At 39.2% G+C, this 19,566-nt stretch overlaps 1 protein-coding gene across 1 annotated transcript in view; it reads left to right on the top strand.

Moving 5' to 3' along the window:
• RGS6 (regulator of G protein signaling 6) overlaps nucleotides 1–19,566 on the top strand; it is a 662,738-nt gene that overhangs the window by 605,274 nt on the left and 37,898 nt on the right. The window contains 1 exon segment of the mRNA XM_072629224.1: nucleotides 15,538–15,627. Within this exon segment, the coding sequence (XP_072485325.1) occupies nucleotides 15,538–15,627 (90 nt within the window).

Below are 19,566 nucleotides of genomic sequence, written 5' to 3'. Positions count from 1 at the left end.
TTCCTTTCTGCTTCTTGGAAACCCTATATTTTTTAAGATTCAGTTTAAGGGCTGACTCCTTCAAGAAGCCTTTCCGGATTCCCTCAGTGGCTAGTGCCCCCACTGCCAATTATTTTGTATTTATTTTATACATTTGCTTAATGGAAATATTGGATTCTTCTGCTTCTCCCCCTCAGTCCCTGCCCCTGATTCCTCAAGCATAGACAACATACTCCATGAGGTTAGAGACTGTCTCACTTTGTTATTGGTATACTACCTGGCACACAGTAGTTCCTTAATAACTGCTTGTTGATGTTTTAAGTGGTTAAGGGTTATAATTAAATAAGAAGTCTTTACCCAATTAGCTTTGGTAATAGACAACTAAACAGAAGCACCATGCATACACCTTTTCTGTCTGCATATATTAGGCTAAGTATTTAACTATATATATATATATATATATATATATATATATATATATATATATATATATATATATATATATATATATATATATATATATTTAAATATAACAAAGTGATGTCATATTAGAAAGGAATTCCTCCTCTTCTTAGGAGACCCTATCTGAGATGTCCCCCAAAATGAATGCTTCAATGAGTTGAAAATAATGAGAGAACACTGGGTTCAGAAATAAATGGACTAGGACAGAAATATAATGAAGGGTGACTTTGAATTTTTCAGATCATTATAACATTCTTAGGTTGCCTTTGATCCAAATATAGATTGAGGAGGTGATAAGGAAATTTCCTTAAAAACACAAGCAGTCACATGTATACACACCCACACAGGACCAGAGCATCCAACTTGAGTAGATTCTCTTCCCTCCAGGAGACCATATCCAAATGACTAAGCATTTCATACTCTATGAAGCCCAGCATCATATTTTATTTAATTTTTCTAATCTTCTTTTGTATTGAATAGACCTCTTTTAGAGTCCCACTTCTGATACCTACCAGCTGTGTGACCTTCTCAAGGCCCCATGAAACTCAGTGACTCTCTTAAATGATAAGTTGAGGAATAGGTGTAGATCTGCATTTCCTCACAGAGAACTCCCCACGCTAATGAAATTTCAGGACTAATCTAAGTAAGAACTTCCTCCAGTGACTAGTGCAATGCTCTAAATGCTTAGTAAAATATTTGTTGAAGTACAGACTTCTTTTTTAGTTATAACCTTTAATAATATGTGTTGCAAAAGGCCACACCCAAGGACCTGGAAGGTCGCATGTGGCCTTGAGGCTGCAGGTTCCCCACCCCTGCAAAGATGGGGGCAAGATCCAACCTTCTCTAAGATTCTGCGAACTGTGACTTGATCTTTCAGCTCTCGGACATGATGTTTCTCTTTCATGGGCACCATGCTTGTTGCCAGGGACTTCAGTCTGATTTCTTCTAGGACTCAGCAGCGTCAAGTTCTAGGCACAGCATTGTGAGAACAAGTAACTTTCCTCTTCTGACCTTCAATGTACTCTTCCATGAAATGGGGAAGATTCTACCTTACCCATGTACCTTACCCATGTACCTTATAGTGTTGTCTGAAATTCCTGAAAGTGCTTTTAGTAAGTAAAAAGCAAATGGAAGAAGCAAAATTAATGGAGGAGAAGAAAATAGTAGCCTAGACAATTCCCAGGAACGTCCCTCTGTTCAGTAAGAAACATTTCCAAAATATGCTGCTTTGGATGTCTTTGGAAGAAGGCCCATGGGTAGGAATTAATCAATAAATATTTTTTTGGCTCCTGCATATAAGGCTCAATAAATTGAACAATGAGTTAGGTCCAAAAGCGAATAGGAGAGCTGCCTGGATTGCCTTTGGGAAATTGTAAAGTTCTTTTAAAGGCTACAAGCTTCTCGATGAAACAAAGGCCCATCTTTGAAAAACAAATGTTTGAAGTATAATCTTATGTTTATTGATGTCTTTCATTTTTTTGCATTACATTCGTTTCCTCAGTTACCCGACAATCTAGCTCTTACAACTAAAATTAAGAGACAAAAAAGGCACTTTTCCAAATTGACCAAAACATTAATATGTAATGTTTATAGACCATTTGTTATGCCCAAGCACTGTGTGAAAATAAACTTTACAATTATTATTTCATTTGATCTTTACAACAGCCCTGCGAGATACATGTTATTATCGTCCCCATTTTACAGATGAGGAAATTGAGACAAACAGAGTTTAAGTGACTTGCCCAAAATCGCACAACTAAAAAGTGTCTGAGGCTGGATTTGAACTCCAGTCTTCCTGAATACAGGTTCAGGGCTCTATCCACTGTCCCACCCCACATTGACCATGTCTAAGATTATATGTAATATTTCATACCCATACATTCTCATCTCTGAGTTGATGGAGTTACAGCTTTTCTCCAAGACTAAACTTGGATATTATAATTATATTACATAGAGTTTGGATCTTTTTTGTCTTTTCCATTTATATTGTTATAACCTCTACATGTGTATATGTGTGTGTACATAAATATATATGTGTGCATATATGGGAATGTATATGTATATACTTATATGTATATACATGCACATATGCATATATATACTATATACATACACACTATATACTATATATACATATTCATATCTTTCCTGATTCTGATTATTTTACTCTGCTTCAATTTATATGAATCGTTCCATGCTTCTGAGAATTCATCATATTTGTTATTTCTTATAGTATTATGATATAGTCTATTCTAATCATGTGCCACATTTTTTGTAACCATTCCTCAATCAATGGATATTTGTTCCCAGTTTTTTACTACCACAAAAAAGTGCTACTATGGATATATATATATGTATATATATATGACCTTTTTTTTCTGTCTTTTACCTCTTGGGGAATATATATCTAGCAATGGAGTCTCTGGGTCAAAGGATTGGACATTTAATTTACTTTTAATAAAACAATAAAATAATCCCAAACATCTCTTCATAGTGGACCAATTCCATATACCAACAGTGTATTCACAGGAACATTACTCATCAGGTGATGTTGTATGGTTGTAACCCATGGAATAAAAATCTGCCGCCATTTTAGCACAAGTTCTCATCCCATGCCTAGTCTATTGTAATAGCCTACTGGTTGGTCTGCCTGCCACAAGTGTCTCCCCACTCCAGCTCCTCCTCTGTTCATCTATCAAATTGATCTTTCTAAATCACAGGTCTGAGTATGTTATCATGCATTAGATAAACTCTAGCGAGTCCCTGTTATCATTAAGATCAAATACAAAATCCTAGGTTTAATATTCAGATCCTTTTGTTATTCAAAGCCCAAAGTTTCCTTGGGTCCAAAGCCCAAAGCCCTCCTCGACCTTTCCAGTCTTCTTACACCTTAAACCTCCTCACATACTTTCTGATCCATTGACACTGGGCTCCATGCTATTCCTTGAACAAGACACTCTTCTTCACTCTGGGGATTTTCACCAGCTGTTCCCCATACCTGAAATGTTCTACCTCCTCATCTCTGCCTCTTGGCTTCCCTGGCTTCCTTCATATCCTAATAAAAAAATCCCATATTTTATAGGAATCCTTTCCTGATCCCTGTTAATTCCAATTCTTTCTCTGTTGATTATTTCCTTTTATCCTTTATATGTATCACTTGTTAGTATTTGTTTATATGTTGTCTGCCCCATTAGATTGTTAGTGCCTTGAGGTCAGAGACTATTTTTTGCCCTTCTTTGTATCCCCAAAACTTAGCACAGTGCCTGGCCCATAGTAGGTGTTTAACAAATGGTTATTGACTGACTGACTGAGTGCAAAGAATTGGAGTGGAGGATCACTCCAATGTGAAAGGTCATGTGGTGGGGGTAAATAGGTTGCAGCATATTACAGACAAGGAATTGCATAGGAGATGCTAGGTAAGAGATTTAATACAAGACACATACGCTCAAAATTAATGAGCTATTCACCCATTAAGAATGAAGGATTATCAATGAACCCATTCTGTTGATTTTCTCACCATGTCAAGAGAGTAAATGGAAGGACTCCTACACATTGGAAGGAACATGCACTGGCAAACTTATCTGACACAGACAAGAGAGGCATAAGACAGACTAGCTTTGATGGGTTGTAATCTGTATTACCTGAAGAAATACCCACAACAATGATATGACAGAGCCTTTGATATACTGAAGTCTCAGTATGAGGGGACAGTTGTCTTCATCATTTGAAGACATAAAACTGAATAGGGATTGGCACCTACATCTCTTTCCACTATTCCCCTGACTGCTAGCCAAATTGATCTACTTTCTTCCCCCAAGACGTGTCATGAACTTTCTCATCTCCTTACCTTTGCTCACATTGTTCTTTCCCACCTGCTTTCAGAGAGACATAAATACAAGAAAAGATAGCAACCCTAAAATAGCATGAGACACATGCCAAATGAATGGCATGAACCAGTACTGTCAAACTCAAATATTTATTTTACTAAATATTTTCCTATTTTATTTTCCTTTATTTCAGGTACTAGGTAGTGTTTGGGGGCATATGAATGAACAACATAACAATGAATGCTGTAGACATTCAGAACAGGAAGACGTCATTTCCCATTGCTATGGTCAGGAAAGCTTTTAGGAGGAAGGTGATTCCTAAAGAATAGTAGCAAGAAATGCCCCTATTTGGCAAGGCAGATAGCGGTGGAAGACTTAGTCATTGCAGGGGAAGAGGAATAGTAGGAAGAAAGGTAAGAGCTGGGAAAATGTATGCTGTTTGGGGAAAAGTAAGTAGACAGTTTAGTTGAAGTCAAGAAAAGCAGACTAATGAGAGATAAGGTTAAGAATGAGCAGCTAGGTGCTGCAGCGAATAGAGTGCTGGGCTTGGAATCAGCGAGGCTTATCTTCCTGAGTTCAAATCTGGCTTCAGACACTTACTAGCAGTGTGACCCCAGACAAGTTTCAATTTCCTCATCTGTAAAATGAGTTGGAGAAGGAAATAGCAAACCACTCCAGTATCTTTGCCAAGAAAACCCCAAATGGGGTCCCAAAGAGTTGGACATGACTGAAACAACTGAACAATAACAACAATGTATAAGATATTGTGCTAGAACCTATGAAACAAAGACAGAAAATGACATAGCCTTTGAGGAGCTTATAATCTGCTAGGATATGTCACGCATGTCAGAACCCACAAAAAAGATGCCCTTTCCTTTTATCTTACTTTCCTCTCCCCTTCTATCACCTTCTAAGCCACCCAGAACCTATCTGAACTGCTTTGACTATTCACAACTTGCTTGCATGAGATGAGGTTCATCAACTCTTTTCCTTCCAACGCTATGGAGGAAAACCAGGTCTTACCATCTGTTTGGCCTTTACACCTTCCAGACACCCAGCATTTTATCATCTAACCTACATTCTATTCATGTTGCATATAAAATTACATAAATAATGGCATATTGAAAGAAGAGCAAACCTTTAAAATGTATATCACAATATACATCTTACAATACAATTTTACAATGATATTATACAATATCAATGTATATCAGTCAATAGAAAGGGGAACTATAGAACTCAAGATATTAAGGGCAAACTCACAGAATTTCAGAGATGGAATGGACCACTGTACCTACCTGTATCTGAAATAAGAATTCTCCCTACAGCATACCTAACAAATAGTCATTCAGCCTTTGCTTAAAGACTTCCAGGTGCCAATACTGAGCCAATAGAATGAATCTAGTCCTTGGTCTTTCTTACAAGTGTTGAAAAATTTAAAGTAGTAGATAAAACACTGAACTTACTGGGTTCAAATCCCACCTCAGACACTTACCCTGACCAAGTTGCTTAACCTCCCTGTGTCTCTGTTTCCTTATACGTAAAATGAGAACATTGAACTCACGGACCTTGAAGGGCCCTTCCAGTGTTAAATCTATCATCCTATGATCCCCAAATCTTTTCTTATCCAGGGTAAGCATTCCAAGTTCTTTCCATTGATTTTCATTTTACATGAACTCAAGGACCTTTGCCATCTTAATTTCTACTTTATTAGTTAATTTCTACTTTATCCTATAATGTGGCACCCACAACTGAACACAGTATGCCAGAAAGTGCCTGCAGAGCAGAGTACAGAGTAGCTATCACCTTCTCATTCCTAGAAGATGTGCCTTTCTTAATTCCGCCCAGGAACACATTAACAGCATTAGCTTATGACCTTACACCATTTCCTCCTGTCTTTCCTTGATACCAATGTCATTCTCATTCATTGTTCCTTAAAAGATCTGACACTCTCTTGACATCTCATTCATTGCCAATATTTCCCAACCAGCTTTACAACATGTCTCCAACACATGAACAACTGGTGAGATTGCACTTGTACCTCCAACCTATCCTCATCTTCCTGCATTGCTTGGGCTTCAAAGCACCTCAATGACAAGATTCTTTTCCCAACATCTTATTTAATTCCTCACCTACATAGAGCGTTGAACATCATAGACATTCAATAAAATTGGTTAACTGACAATGGAAGCCTAAACTCTAGCTCTATCTCGTGTATGCACCATAAATGGAAGGAGGGTAAGTTGTCCATTGGGGTTTTATTTTATTTTTTTGTTTGTTTGTTTTTTTGCTCAGAATTGAAGCCTGTTTAAAAGCAAAGCTAGATTTCGTACCAAGTATTCTGGGGTCAAGCATTTTTTCCATGTAATAGTACATAATTTCTAGTTCTCAGCTATCATCAGCCCCATGAAGTAACCAAGGAGACGCTCTTCGGGCCAGTGGTAGAGCATCAGCTAAGAGATACTCAGAAAACTTGACAAGCCACCATCCACCTGAAGTATCCATGGAGCCTCTCAATTCCCATTGTTGAATATGATGTCCAAACACAGATTTTTCAAAAGAGGCCTCATTTGGGCGTACAATTTCTGTCATTTACTTAAACCAAAAACACTCCAAAGTGCCTTTTTTCCCTCAGATCTCCAGTGAATGGAAATCTCTCCAGCCTCCCAAAGGCCACTAATCTTTGTTCTCACAGTGGGGGTAGGGCCATTGTATACCAGTATCACAAGACTACATTACGTTTCCTGAAATTAGTTTTAAATTGGAGGGCATTTCCTGGTATACACCCAAGCCAAGCATATTTTAATAAGGAATGCCACTACCCTGACAGATTACTATTTCATCTTGTGGGTGGTTTATTAAGAGAGACAAAGAGCAAGTGACGGAGGAAGGGATGCTTCCAAAAAAAAAAAACTTTTGCTTATGATTTTGGTCTGATTATTATATGGAAAACTATTACTTCTATGAACAAATATCTTCAAGGAATTAAATTATTTTTTACAATTAAATTTCATTTTTTCAATGAACAAAAATCCATGTTGTCTCCTTCCCACTCAAGCCCTGCCCTGTCCATTGAAGAAAAAGAAATAGAAAAACACTAGTCTTTAGATAAATATGCAGTCAAGCAAAACAAATTCCTGTGTTGACCACATCAAAAAAAAATGTCTTCTGTACCCTGAATCAAAGAATTGAATTCTATAGGTAGTTCTCTCTTGGCCCAGGCCTTTAATATTTCTAGAATACAGACTTTTCACAAAATTCAGTGACCCTACAAGTGAGAAAAAAGAAAGTGCTTTTCTAAGTCAACTCCTACAATGTTTATTTAGATTAGAAGGCAAATCACTAGTTCTCTTTGTAGCAGTCCCTGCCTAGAAGAGTGATATGAATATGTTCAAAAGATGCAAACTTCTAGTACATTGACCCGAATACAGATTAATGGTGAATGATCAATTACACCTTCCCTCTAGTAGTACATTCTATCTATTAAAGCAATTAGCATACTATAACAATAATATTAGCTAGCATTTCCATAGTACTTAAAGGTTGGCAAAATGCTTTACAAATATCTCATTTGATCCTCATATCAACCCTGGGAGGTAGGTGCTATTATTATTACCATTTTACAGATGAGGAAACTGAGGCAGAGGCTAAGTGACCTGCTAGATCACACAGCTAGTAAGTATCTGAGACTGAATTTTGAACTCAATCTTCCTGATTCCAAGTCCAGTGCTCCCGTTCATGGATCATTATAATGGGTACATTTAAGTTCCTAATGGTTTTATAGAGGATCTAGAACTAATTTTTATCAACAGTGTATACACACACACACACATGTGGCATATAGGTAACTAACTGGCATATCAAGAGCTTAACAAATGCTTGTTTCTTCCGTTTATACATACATTTATATATCTATATAACATACACACAAATGTATATGTATGCACACATATATCAAGAGAGACAGAGCGCTCTCTGGACATGGAATTGGGAAGACCTGAGTTCTAATCCTGCCTCAAACACTTACTAGCAAGATGAATTAACCTCTGTTTGCCCACTTCTAAAATTGAGATGAAAAATAACACCTCCCAAGGTTGTTGCAAGGATCAAGATCAAGATAATATTGGTAAAGCACTTAAGCACCATGCCTGGCATGGTAGACACTGAATTAACGCTTGTTTCCTTCCTTCCTTCCTTTGGGTTCTCTAACCTTTTAGTCACTACCTGTCTACTATTTCCATCTCTGGGGAAGAGGATTCCTGGGAGGAAGATGTTCCAGATCCCCACATCAGGGATCCAAGTCCTCTTATCTATGCCTTTTAGCGTGGTACTCTTCCCATCCTCCAGTTCTGGGTGTGTGTCTTTTTAAAGACCAAATTCAAGGACTAGTCAGACCTGACTCAGTCAAACATCTTCAGATGATAGGACGCAGTTATTTACCATGTAGTGATAATAATAGCATATATGTGTATGTATGTATATATAATGTGGTATATTAATTAATATATTATAATTATATGTAAATAATGTAACATAAGTAATACAATAATAGTACTACATAGGTATGTGCATATATTTGTATATATACATACATGCATGCATGCATACATACATATGTATTAGCTGGAGAAGGAAATGTCAAACCACTCCAGTATCTTTGCCAAGAAAACCCCCAATAGGGTAACAAAGAGTCGAACACAAATGAAAATGACTGAACAACACCATTTATATAGTGCATACTATGTGCCAGACACTGTGTTAAGAACTTTCCAATTATCTCACGTGATCTTCACAACAACTCTGAGAGGTAGTACTGTTATTATCCTCACCTTATAGACAAAGAAACTCAGGCAAATTGAGGGTAAGTGATTTGCCCAGGATCACATGGTTAATAAGTGTCTGCAACTGGATTTGAACTCAGGTCTTCCTGACTCCATTGTGCCACCTAACTGGAGCTAACAGGTATGCGGGGTCAAAGTACTCTTTGTAATCTTTTAAGGAGATAGGAACAAATTGAGCTAGGTGGGACAGTGATAGTGTACTGGGCTTGAAGTCAGGGGGAATCTGAGCTAAGTTCTTGCCTCAGAAACTTGCAGGCTTTGTGATTCTGGACAAATCATTTTGCCTCTTCCAGCCTCAGTTTCCTCACCTGTAAATTAAAGGAGTTAGACTCAGTGATCTCTAATATCCTTTCCAGTTCTAAATCTACGCTCCTGTAATTCCAAAGGTGATGTTACTAAGGGTGTTCAGATCTTGAAGGGCGAAATATTGCCAAAGAGAGGGATAAAAAGCATATTTTAACCTTGTTAGAACAACTGGACTCCTCCTGGTGATATCCTTATATTTATGTCAAACAGATATCTGTCTGGCTATAACTTCCATCCATGGTTTCTACTCTTATCATCTAGGGCCAAGAAAAAAACAAGCCTAAACCTCTTCCACGTAACATTTCTTCAAATTCTTGGAGGTAGCTGTCATTTCCTTCCTGTCTTCTCTTCTCTAGGTTAAACATTCCTTGTTGCTTTAGCTGATTCTGATTTGGTGTGTTTCTACGTATGAAGATATATAGTCTTCTCATTGTACTAACCACTCTTGTCTAGAAGTGCTCCACCTGGTCAATTTTCTTCCCAAAATGATGTCTGCTTGATGGAAATAAATGTGTCTGCTAACTGTAAGACATCCTGAGATTTGGTCAAGATGCTAAACAGTGACATAGTGGAGAATTAATGGTTCACTTTACTATTATTATCTACTTCTGCCCTGGTCCAAATATATGTGGTTTCCAACACGCAGAAGATTCATGGGTCAGAAACAGACAACTTCCTCATTATTTCTTAGGAGCTCAGTATACCTTCATGGCTGTTCTAGGGTGGAAATGACAATGTCAGTTGATCCCCTAATCTAAGTAGATGTATTAAATTTCTCTCAAGGAAACAAAAAATAGATTTCTTTTAAATGATAAATCAATGCAATTGAAAGAATATTCTACTTACATCAGATGATGTGGGTTCAAATTGTGATTCTTATCCTGAAGGAGTGACCTTGGGCAAGTCACTTATGCTCCCTTGGCCTCAGTGTCCTTATCTTTAAAATAAGGGGGTTGGAATCAATGTAAGATCCCTTACAACAAAGACATCAAACACACTCTGAGCTGTTCAACAAAATTAAAATGAAATCAGGAAATATTTAAATGAGAAATATTTAAAATAGGAAATTAAATGGGATTATTAAATGGGAAATATTTAAAATAAATAATATAAAAATTCAGTAGAACATAGGTAATGTTAATGTGTGGTTTTCTAAGTAATAGCAGCCTGCACAAATCATTATAGGCAATTTAGTGGCCCCTGTTTCTATCTGAATGTGATCCTACTATCTTATAACTCTAATATTTGTAACCTAAAAATCATAACTAATGCTATCCCCTTATTGTCCATCAAGACTCCCTCTCCTTGCCACCCCAAATACTGCTTTTCTAATAAGAAAGAAGTCATCAGACTCTTTTGAAGTTTTTTTTAATGCTTCAATTATTTCAGTAGTTAGTGAAGATGGGAGAGGGATTTTATTTTATGGCTCATAAGCCTATCTCTGCAATACCATGTAAAATATAAAATGGATTTAGACCAATCTAAAAATGCCATGTGTGCCAAGAATCATTGAACATTGTGCTTCCTGCTGAAAAGAAAGGCGGAGGGTTGCTCAAAAGAGAGACATTTTGTAACAAAGGCAAGTGAAAGAGAATGTATATATATTTGCAATCTTTTGGTTTATCTTCAAGGTCTAAACCAACAGTATGCCCACAAGTATGAAATGTTTTAACATGTTTACTTACAGGCGTTAACATTTGATGTTGTATGTAACTGGAATGTGCCTGCTCAGAGCGGGTGAAAGGAATAAGGAAATAAGTATTTCTTAAGTCTCTATGATGTGCCAGGCACTGTGTTAAATACTTCGCAAATATCATTTCATTTCACCCCACGAAACAACGTAGGGAGATAAGCGCTATGATTATCTCCATTTTACAATTCAGTACGTGAAAGCAGGCAAAGGTTAAGTGACTTACCCTGTGTCAACTAATAAGTGTCTAAGGTCAAATTTGAACTCAAGTCTTACTAATCCAGGCCCAGCACTCTACTGTCTGAGCCTCAAGCTGCCTGTTCTGTTACTGCTGTCACAACCATATTGGTAGTTGAAAATGAATGTTAAGAAGAAAATTACAAAGTTCATTTGAAAGTACGAGAGAAACGTCCATTTTTAATGGTTACCATGATCTCGGTTAGAATTCTCAGGAGGATGTCCATATTCTGATAATCATAAGTTTTGGAGAATGTGTGCCTGCTGTAGAGAACTCCAAACAGCACTCTCTCCACAGAGTATTCATTTAGAAGTAACTAACTCATGGGGATGAATGTTGCCAACCAAAACAGCACAACTATTGCCAGTCCCCTGGAGATTCCCAACTTCTTTTTATGGCGATGGACCCCTTCCCTATCTCTAGCAATAACGATGTTTTTGTTGTTCAGTCATGTCCAACTCTTTGTGACCCCATTTGGAGTTTTCTTGGCGAAGATATTGGAGTGATTTGCCATTTCTTTCTCAAGCCCATATTGCAGATGAGGCAACTGGAGCAAACAGGGTTAAGTGACTTGCCCAAGGTCACATAACTAGTAAGTATCTGAAACTGGATTTGAACTCAGGAAGATGAGTCTTCTGACTTCAGACTGGGCACTCTATCCACTATACTATCCTTCTAGCAATCAAAAGGGTATGATTTAGGGGTCAGAGTAGAGTAAAATACAGCTTTATCAGTGATAATGATCTTACCTATGTTTAGGGCTTTATAATATCAAAAACACTTTTAGCTTCCTTTATTTCATTGAATGACAGTATCAAATGCTACTTAATGAATTTATCTTGTGATTGGGAGTAAATCATCCAACCTGTCTGACCCTCATTCAATAAAATAAAGAGGTTGGACAAGAGGCCCAATAATTCATTCAAGAACAACTCTGGAGTATGCTACCAATGATGATAATGTGTTAGGTACCAGCTGTTGTTCGGTCATTTCTATTGTGTCCAACTCTTCGTGACCCCATTTGAAATTTTCTTGACAAAGATACTGGAGAGATTTACCATTTCCTTCTCTAGCCCATTTTATAGATGAGGAAACTGAGGCAAACAGGGTTAAGTGACTTGCCTAAGGCCACACAGTTAGTAAATGTCTGAGCTCATCAAGAAGAGTATCTGACTTCAGTCCAAGCCCTCTATCCACTTAACACCTAGCTGCCTGATAAGTACCTGTATAATAGCCATATAGAGGTTTGGGGTCATAGGGTCATAGTCCTAGAGTTGGAAGGGACTTCAGAAACCACCTAGCCCAAACTCCTCATTTTACACATGAGGAAACCAAGGCCTATGGAGCTTCATTGTCTTGGACAAGGGTTGACACAGATAGTAAGTATAAGATCATGGGATCATAAAACTATATTTTTAAGTAATCGCTGAGGCTATCTAGTTCAACTCCATTATACGCATAAGGAAACTGAAGCTCAGGGAGAAGGGAAGGGAACATTTATTAAGCATCTATTATGTATCAGATCTTTTGCTAAATACTTTACAAATATGATCTCATCTGATTCTCACAACAACCCTGTGAGCTAGGTGCTGTTATTATCCCCATTTTACAGTTGAGGAAACTGAGGCAGAGGTTAAGTGACTTGCCCAGAGTCACACAGGTAGTGTCTGAGCCTGCATTTGAACTTCCCAATTTTGGGCCCAGCACTGTTTCTGTTTTGCCATTCAGCTGTAGCACTGCCTTCTTCTCAGGTACAAGTTCTTAAACTCCTGCAACTTCCAATATTGTGCCAGGAAGCTTAGAAGAGTGGAAAGAAGGTGAAAGGCAGCTACACCTGCAGGAAGAAAAATATGCCCCTTTTAAATCCTAATGAGAACTCTTGGCTCCTGTACCATCCTCCATCTGAGTGGTTTCCAACAGGATATTTTGAAGCAGAGCAAATGAGTCCCTCTCCGTTTGGGGTCTCCAAAGCAAAGATAAGGATGCAAAGTTATTTTTAAATGGTTCAGCTGCTCTAACATCCTTGTCTCATCCTCCCAAGGTCCCAGGTAGTTGGCTGCTTGCCTTCTCTTATTCCTGTGAGGGTCATGGTGGTTTATCTGTAAAGGAAGGAAGGATCTCGTGGCAAAACATTGATTTGTAGCAGGTGCAGCTTAGATTCAGCTCTCACATGTCCCTCAGAAGTCATCCTCTTTGGATTCCCTTTTACCCCCTGAGCAAATGGGCCTTTCATTATTAAGGCTTCAGACTAAGGAAAGGAAATGGTGGTGGAAGATCTTATCAGAGCCGACTTCCCTACACTGTAACTGTCAACCATTGCAGGGGTATGATTTCCTCTCGACCTCGGAGAGCCAGTGGTGGGGGCGGTTATTAATATGGTTTGGTACTCTTTCATCCTTGACCTATGGAAAATCAGCTTTTTCTCCACTGCAACAGGTGCCTACTTTTTTTAATAAGAAACTTTCTAATAAACATTCACATACTGCTTCTTTGCATCCCCTAAACACACACACACACACACACACACACACACACACACCTAGTTGTGAAGAACTCCCCCACTTCTTGAGTGTAGATGTGGGTTTAGGTGGGGCATCTTGCATATTCTGTGTTCTATGTTCTCCATTAGATCAGTCCTCTTAAGAAATAGGCAAAAAACTGAGAGTGGTTGTGCATGTCAGTCATCCTATCAGGGAGACAGACGCAGGTAGATCTCTAGAGCTCATCAGTTATGAGCTGCAGTGGACAAAGTCAATTGCATTCTCCTTTTGAGTTTGACATTAATTTGCTAACCCCTGGGGCATCTGACAAGGTACCACTGAGTTGCCTAAGGAGGGGTAAATTGGCCAAGGTTAGAAACAGAGCAGGTTAATATTCCTGTCAGTAGCAGGCTCAGCCCATGAATGTCCCCAGCGACGATAGCAGGTGAGATAGGGAGGAAGGAGGGAGTAAGCATTTATATTGTGCCTAACTTGTTCCAGGACTGTGCTAAGCACTTTTACAAATATTCTCTCATTTGATCCTCACAACAATCTTGTGAAGTAAGCAATGTTATTATCCCCATTTTATAGTTGAGGCAACTGAGGTAAACAGAGGTTAATTGATTTGCAGAAAGGATAGAGTGAAACACCCATGCATTCTTACCCACAGGCTCTTTCCAAACTAGTGACAGTTGCTACCCAAAAACCTTCTATACCCCCTGTGCTTGGCAGAAATCAAGCCTTGAGTAAAAGGACTGATGAAGCCAGACCCTAGCCCAGTATCCCAGTGTCTCAGTGTGGCGAAGATCCTCCATGATCATCAAGTTCAACTTCATATTTAACAGGAACCACCTCTATGAAACCATGGACTAGTTGTTAGTCAACCTCTGTTTGATGACCTTCAGAAAGTGAGATACCACTGTTTCTAAAAACAATCTATTTTACTTTTACTTTTTCCTAACAACTAGAGTTGTTAGGAAATATCTTCCTAGTGAGGTGATGTAGTGAATAGAGTGCCGAGCCAGGAGTCAGGAAGACTTAACTTCTTGAGTTCAAATCCAACCTCAGATACTTACTTACTAGCCTATGTGACCAAAGATACTGGACTAGTTTGCCATTTCCTTCTTCAGCTCATTTTAGAGATAAGAAATTGAAGCAAACAGCATTAAATGACTTGCCCAGGGTAGTAGGCTAGTAAGTGTCTGGGGCCAGATTTGAACTCAAGAAGATGAGTCTTCCTAACTCTAGGCCTGGCACTGTACCCACTACACTATCTAACTGCCCTTCATGAAGCATGCTACCACCTTTAAATGGAGAGGTGATAGACTTGGAAGGTAATTTTTTTGCTTTTATTTTTTTTGACATGCCCACCATGGAAATTTGCTGTATTATACTTGTTTTCTCAATGTGGGAGGGGAGGTAAAAGGTAAAAGTGAAAGGGAGAATTGGGGCCTGAAAATAAAATAAAATGGAACACTTTTTAAAAAAGATTTATAAGATCCAACTTCTCTGACCAGTAGGGTCTTTCACTCTATGAAGGAAAATTTATTTTTCTGGCTGAAAAATCATGGGATGTACTCATCTGCTGGTATAGTAGCATATATTTTCCCCTGCCTCCTCTTCTTTTAATTAGCTGAATTAGTTTGGTAATTTCTGATTGGTATTAGATGACAATTCTTTCTGATGTCTTCCCTATCCTCCTCTCCTCTTCCAGGAGCACATTTATAAGCTAATGAAGAGTGACAGCTACACCCGATTCCTTCGGTCTAATGCTTACCAGGACTTACTACAGGCAAAGAAGAAGGTATTTGGGGGGAAATATAGGCTTGCCTCTCTTAGCACTTATTGATTCTTGCCTGCTGCTTGCTGCGAGTGTGAAAATGAGACTATCATTTCCTGAGCATTCTGTTTGTTTTTCCTCCTCACCCTCTCCTATCAGCTACTTTTTTTTCTGGTTGAAAGAATGAGAATGGTTGTTTCCTAACCACAAAGGTCCAAGATATGAAATCCTTCCCACTGTTTCCCTATTCCCGTATTCTGCATGTGCTACCCACAGAGGGAAAAGGTAGGCCAAATGAAAGGTTGCCATCAGTGTTGGCCATAAAAGCCCAGCATCCCATTCAGGAGATGAGAGAAGAGAGGAAGGAACTGATACAGAGCTTGGCCTCTTGTTGACTCTCACAGGAAAGTGAATGAAGCCATTTGATGGTAAAGGAATTGGACTGGCAACTTTCTTTGCCTAGAAAATTCTACTGGCTCCATGATCCACATCATCCTAAGAGTGGCAAGATCCCCTCTGACCCTTTTCCTCACCCCTACCCAACCTGAAGCATTCTTATTTTCACCCAGAAGGACCTTTAAACCTTCTATAGAATCTAGTTTCCCGGCTTCTTCCTTCCTTCTTCCCAAACTAAGACATGGTTCTCTGAAGTCCACTGTGGGGCCAGGAATCCTGAAATATACAGGTGAGGAAAGGGTAAGAAATCTAGATGGTCCTCTGGGCAAGGGGGAATGGGGTGGAAGAGGGGAAGCAGGAGAATTGACTTTGCTATGTTTAAATGCTTTCTATGCTCTCTAGCATAGTCCCATATCCTACATATGATTGAGTGTGGTGTCCACTTGTACCAAAATCTACTTCTATTCCACTTTAGAACAAATATTTTCTCCCCACCTTTTTTCTTTCTATCTCTCTCCTCTTGGACCCTATTCCTGAAGCTCTTGGTTTTCCATTAACATGTGCTTTGCTGGTGTCCCTCTCAACTGTATAGCCCACTTTGTATCTGCTTAAGACATTCACTGGCTGCCGCTTTATGGGGTTTCTATTATACTGTCTCTGTATACTGTTTGGTATCATCCAACTCCATGGTCTTTGATCATGTTTTTCCTCCTTCCTTCTCCTCCTCAGTATGTATGGCAGTATCCTTGCTGCAAGAGACCCCTGCTAGCCTAAAAGAAGTTCTGATTGGAAAATAGAGAGCAGAGGAGAGAGAGGGAAACAGTGCTTGTTGTAAATGCCTTCAATGCCCTTTCTTTTAGTGTTATTGTAAAGAGAGAGGTCAAATCAATTCAGCTCTTACTAGGGAAGATCAAAATGAGTTTCTTGTGAGCTTGGGAAACCCTAAATAAGTACCATTTATTGGTGTGTTTCCTGGGAAGTCCAGAGTTGTGTAAGTGAGGAGTAAGCTAATCTGAGCCTATATGGAAGCTAAGAAGGGGAAAGATAAAATGCTCCTTTAAGCTGTAGTAGAGATATGGGTAGGAAGGGAGAAAGTTTGTCCACTAAAGGCTTGAGAAGTGGTAAAAAAGAACATCTAAGTTACTCCCAGATGCTCAAGTTAAACATGTGAATACATCAGAGAATATTTATTTGGCTAAGGAAAAAATTTTTTGGCCTCCCTGTGGATTACCTATAACAACATAATGACCACATTTCACTAGTTCTTCTTTAGTGGATAGCTCTTTCAAACGAGCCTTTCAGTGTCCAGAATATGGTCATATTCAAAGACAATGACGTTAAGCCCTATGCAAAACCAGATTTATCCTACTTTTCCTGGCTTCTATCCTTCCAGTGGATGTCCAGTGGTAGACCTGATTTACCCACTGCATATGTGCCAAATGCAGGAAATACTAGCTCTATGTAACAAGAGCACTCATGTCATGGGGAACTGCAGATGAGAGAGGGAGCATGTGAACCCAAAAGAAGATGGAGGTGGAAATCCCACACACCTCCTTACAAGGATCACTTATTCCAAAAAGAGAATGGATACATAAGTCTTCCTCCTCAATTGTTACTGCTATGAAAAGTCCCTTGGCAGCATTTGTAGCCATGTCTTTCCTATCCTCCAACACTGAAAAAAAAAAACCCTCTACAAGTTCCTTGAGAGATGAACCAGTTTCTCTGAAAAAGATCCTGGGATCTTAGCAGACAGCAAACTCAGCAGGAATCAACAGTGTAATATGACAGCCCCAAAAGTTAATATAACCTTGGTCTGCATCGACAGATGAACAGGGATTCAAATCATTCTTGGCATGCTCCCCGGGACTTATGAAATAACAGTCATATGACTTTCTCAGGGAAACAAGAAGTCTTAACCAGGAAAGTGAACTTTGTTTCAAATCAAAGCCCTTTCCTCCTCCCCAAGGGAAATCTAGAGAGTTGGGCATGTAACAAACTTTTCTGTGAATAAGTAACTTAGTGACCAGGGGCTAGAAGTTGATCAAGGCAGTAAACTAGCAGTAGGAACTGGAAATGATCTCTTCTAAGCCAAACGTACATCCTTCCTACCCCCTTTTAGCCACTAGCCTGAAGTAGAATTATCTGTCACCCTGAAGAAGAGGAGACTTGTCATGTTATCCAGGGTCAGGCATACAGTTTTCATTACCTACATGCTGGAAGAATGTTCAACCACGGTCTTTTTGTCATTGTTTCTCTGTTTTCCTTGTGTACTTCCTTTCAGCATCTGCTTTTCCTCCTGCTGAGTGACTTTGCTGCCATGCTGGGGCCCAGTATGCCAGTCTGTGTGATCTGCAATGCAGGCAGATGAGTGTTGTTGGCCCACTCCCCAGGCTTTCACTATATCCTGCAGACCCACAGACACCTGGCTTCTTCATTGCCTTAATTTTTTTTTATTTGTGTAGTAGCATTTCTTCTTTCTTTCTTTTTTTTCTCTTCCTTTCTTCCTTTCTTTCTTTTCTTTTCTTTTTCAGAATTTTCTTCCTCTATTTTTAAGGCTACCTCAAACACAGGCCCCAGGAAGTGAGCTTGAGGACAAACTAGCAGTTGTGTGGGTTGTGACCACACTCTTCTGAATCATTCTGACAGAAAATGCTGGAGAGGGGCTCAATCAACAGGCATACACCTGTATCTCCAGACTGGTAGCATGCACACCCATCCATCCCACAGAACGTGGAGATTTCCTGGTCTTTGTTCCTGATTTATTTCCTCTACTTCCTGCCCCCAACCCCATCATTCCAGGTTTTTTGCTTAAGCAGCGTTGAGTGAGTCCCATGTGATGCTTTGCCAGTTTCCAGAACACTAGATGGACATTAATCAGTGGTAACATTTAGGCATAACACAATTTTCCATACGACCATGGGGAGGCTTCACCAGCTTTCCCTCACACACATGAAAGGGCTCAGTTCCCAGAGCTAACAGATTTTTCCCCCCAGTTCTGAGTCACCATCCATGATATCCAAAGCCAGAAGCATCAGATTCACCCTCAAGTGATGTTTGGGGTACCACTCAGGGAAGAAAGCCACAGAAGGGAAAAGGGAAAGTGGTGGGCTGCATGAGAGATCACCTGGGACCTGCTTCACAGTGAGGCATCTGGTAGCTTCCAATTTTAACTAATTATTTTTGCTAACTAGGTGCTAAGCCCTATTTAAAAAAAATGCAGGAAGGCTATAAGCACTATCAGGGTCCTGTGGGAAAAGTCTTCCTGGCCTACTCTAATTACAATGCTGAAGATAGCCCTTTAAGGTAGCATCTATTCTTTTGTTAAGAAAAGGGCATGGATAAAATCAGCTTGCGGCTTCCCATCATGCCACAGTGGTAGTGTGGTAGACTCATATAGAAAGTCCTTCAATACAAGTCATTAGGAATGAAGAAAAACCCAGATTTCTGAGTATCTGGGAAGGATATGTTGCTCCAGGGAAAGAAAGGCTTTCTGTTGTGCTCCTTTGCTAAAATCCCCTGCACTGATTTCTTCTTGCTGTGATACTTTTATGCTTGATGTTACACTCA

The sequence above is a fragment of the Notamacropus eugenii genome, chromosome 1 (genome assembly GCF_028372415.1).
Source record: "Notamacropus eugenii isolate mMacEug1 chromosome 1, mMacEug1.pri_v2, whole genome shotgun sequence".
Lineage (NCBI taxonomy): Eukaryota > Metazoa > Chordata > Mammalia > Diprotodontia > Macropodidae > Notamacropus > Notamacropus eugenii.
Note: the sequence above shows the minus strand (reverse complement) of the source record. Positions and strands in the feature narration are given on the sequence as shown.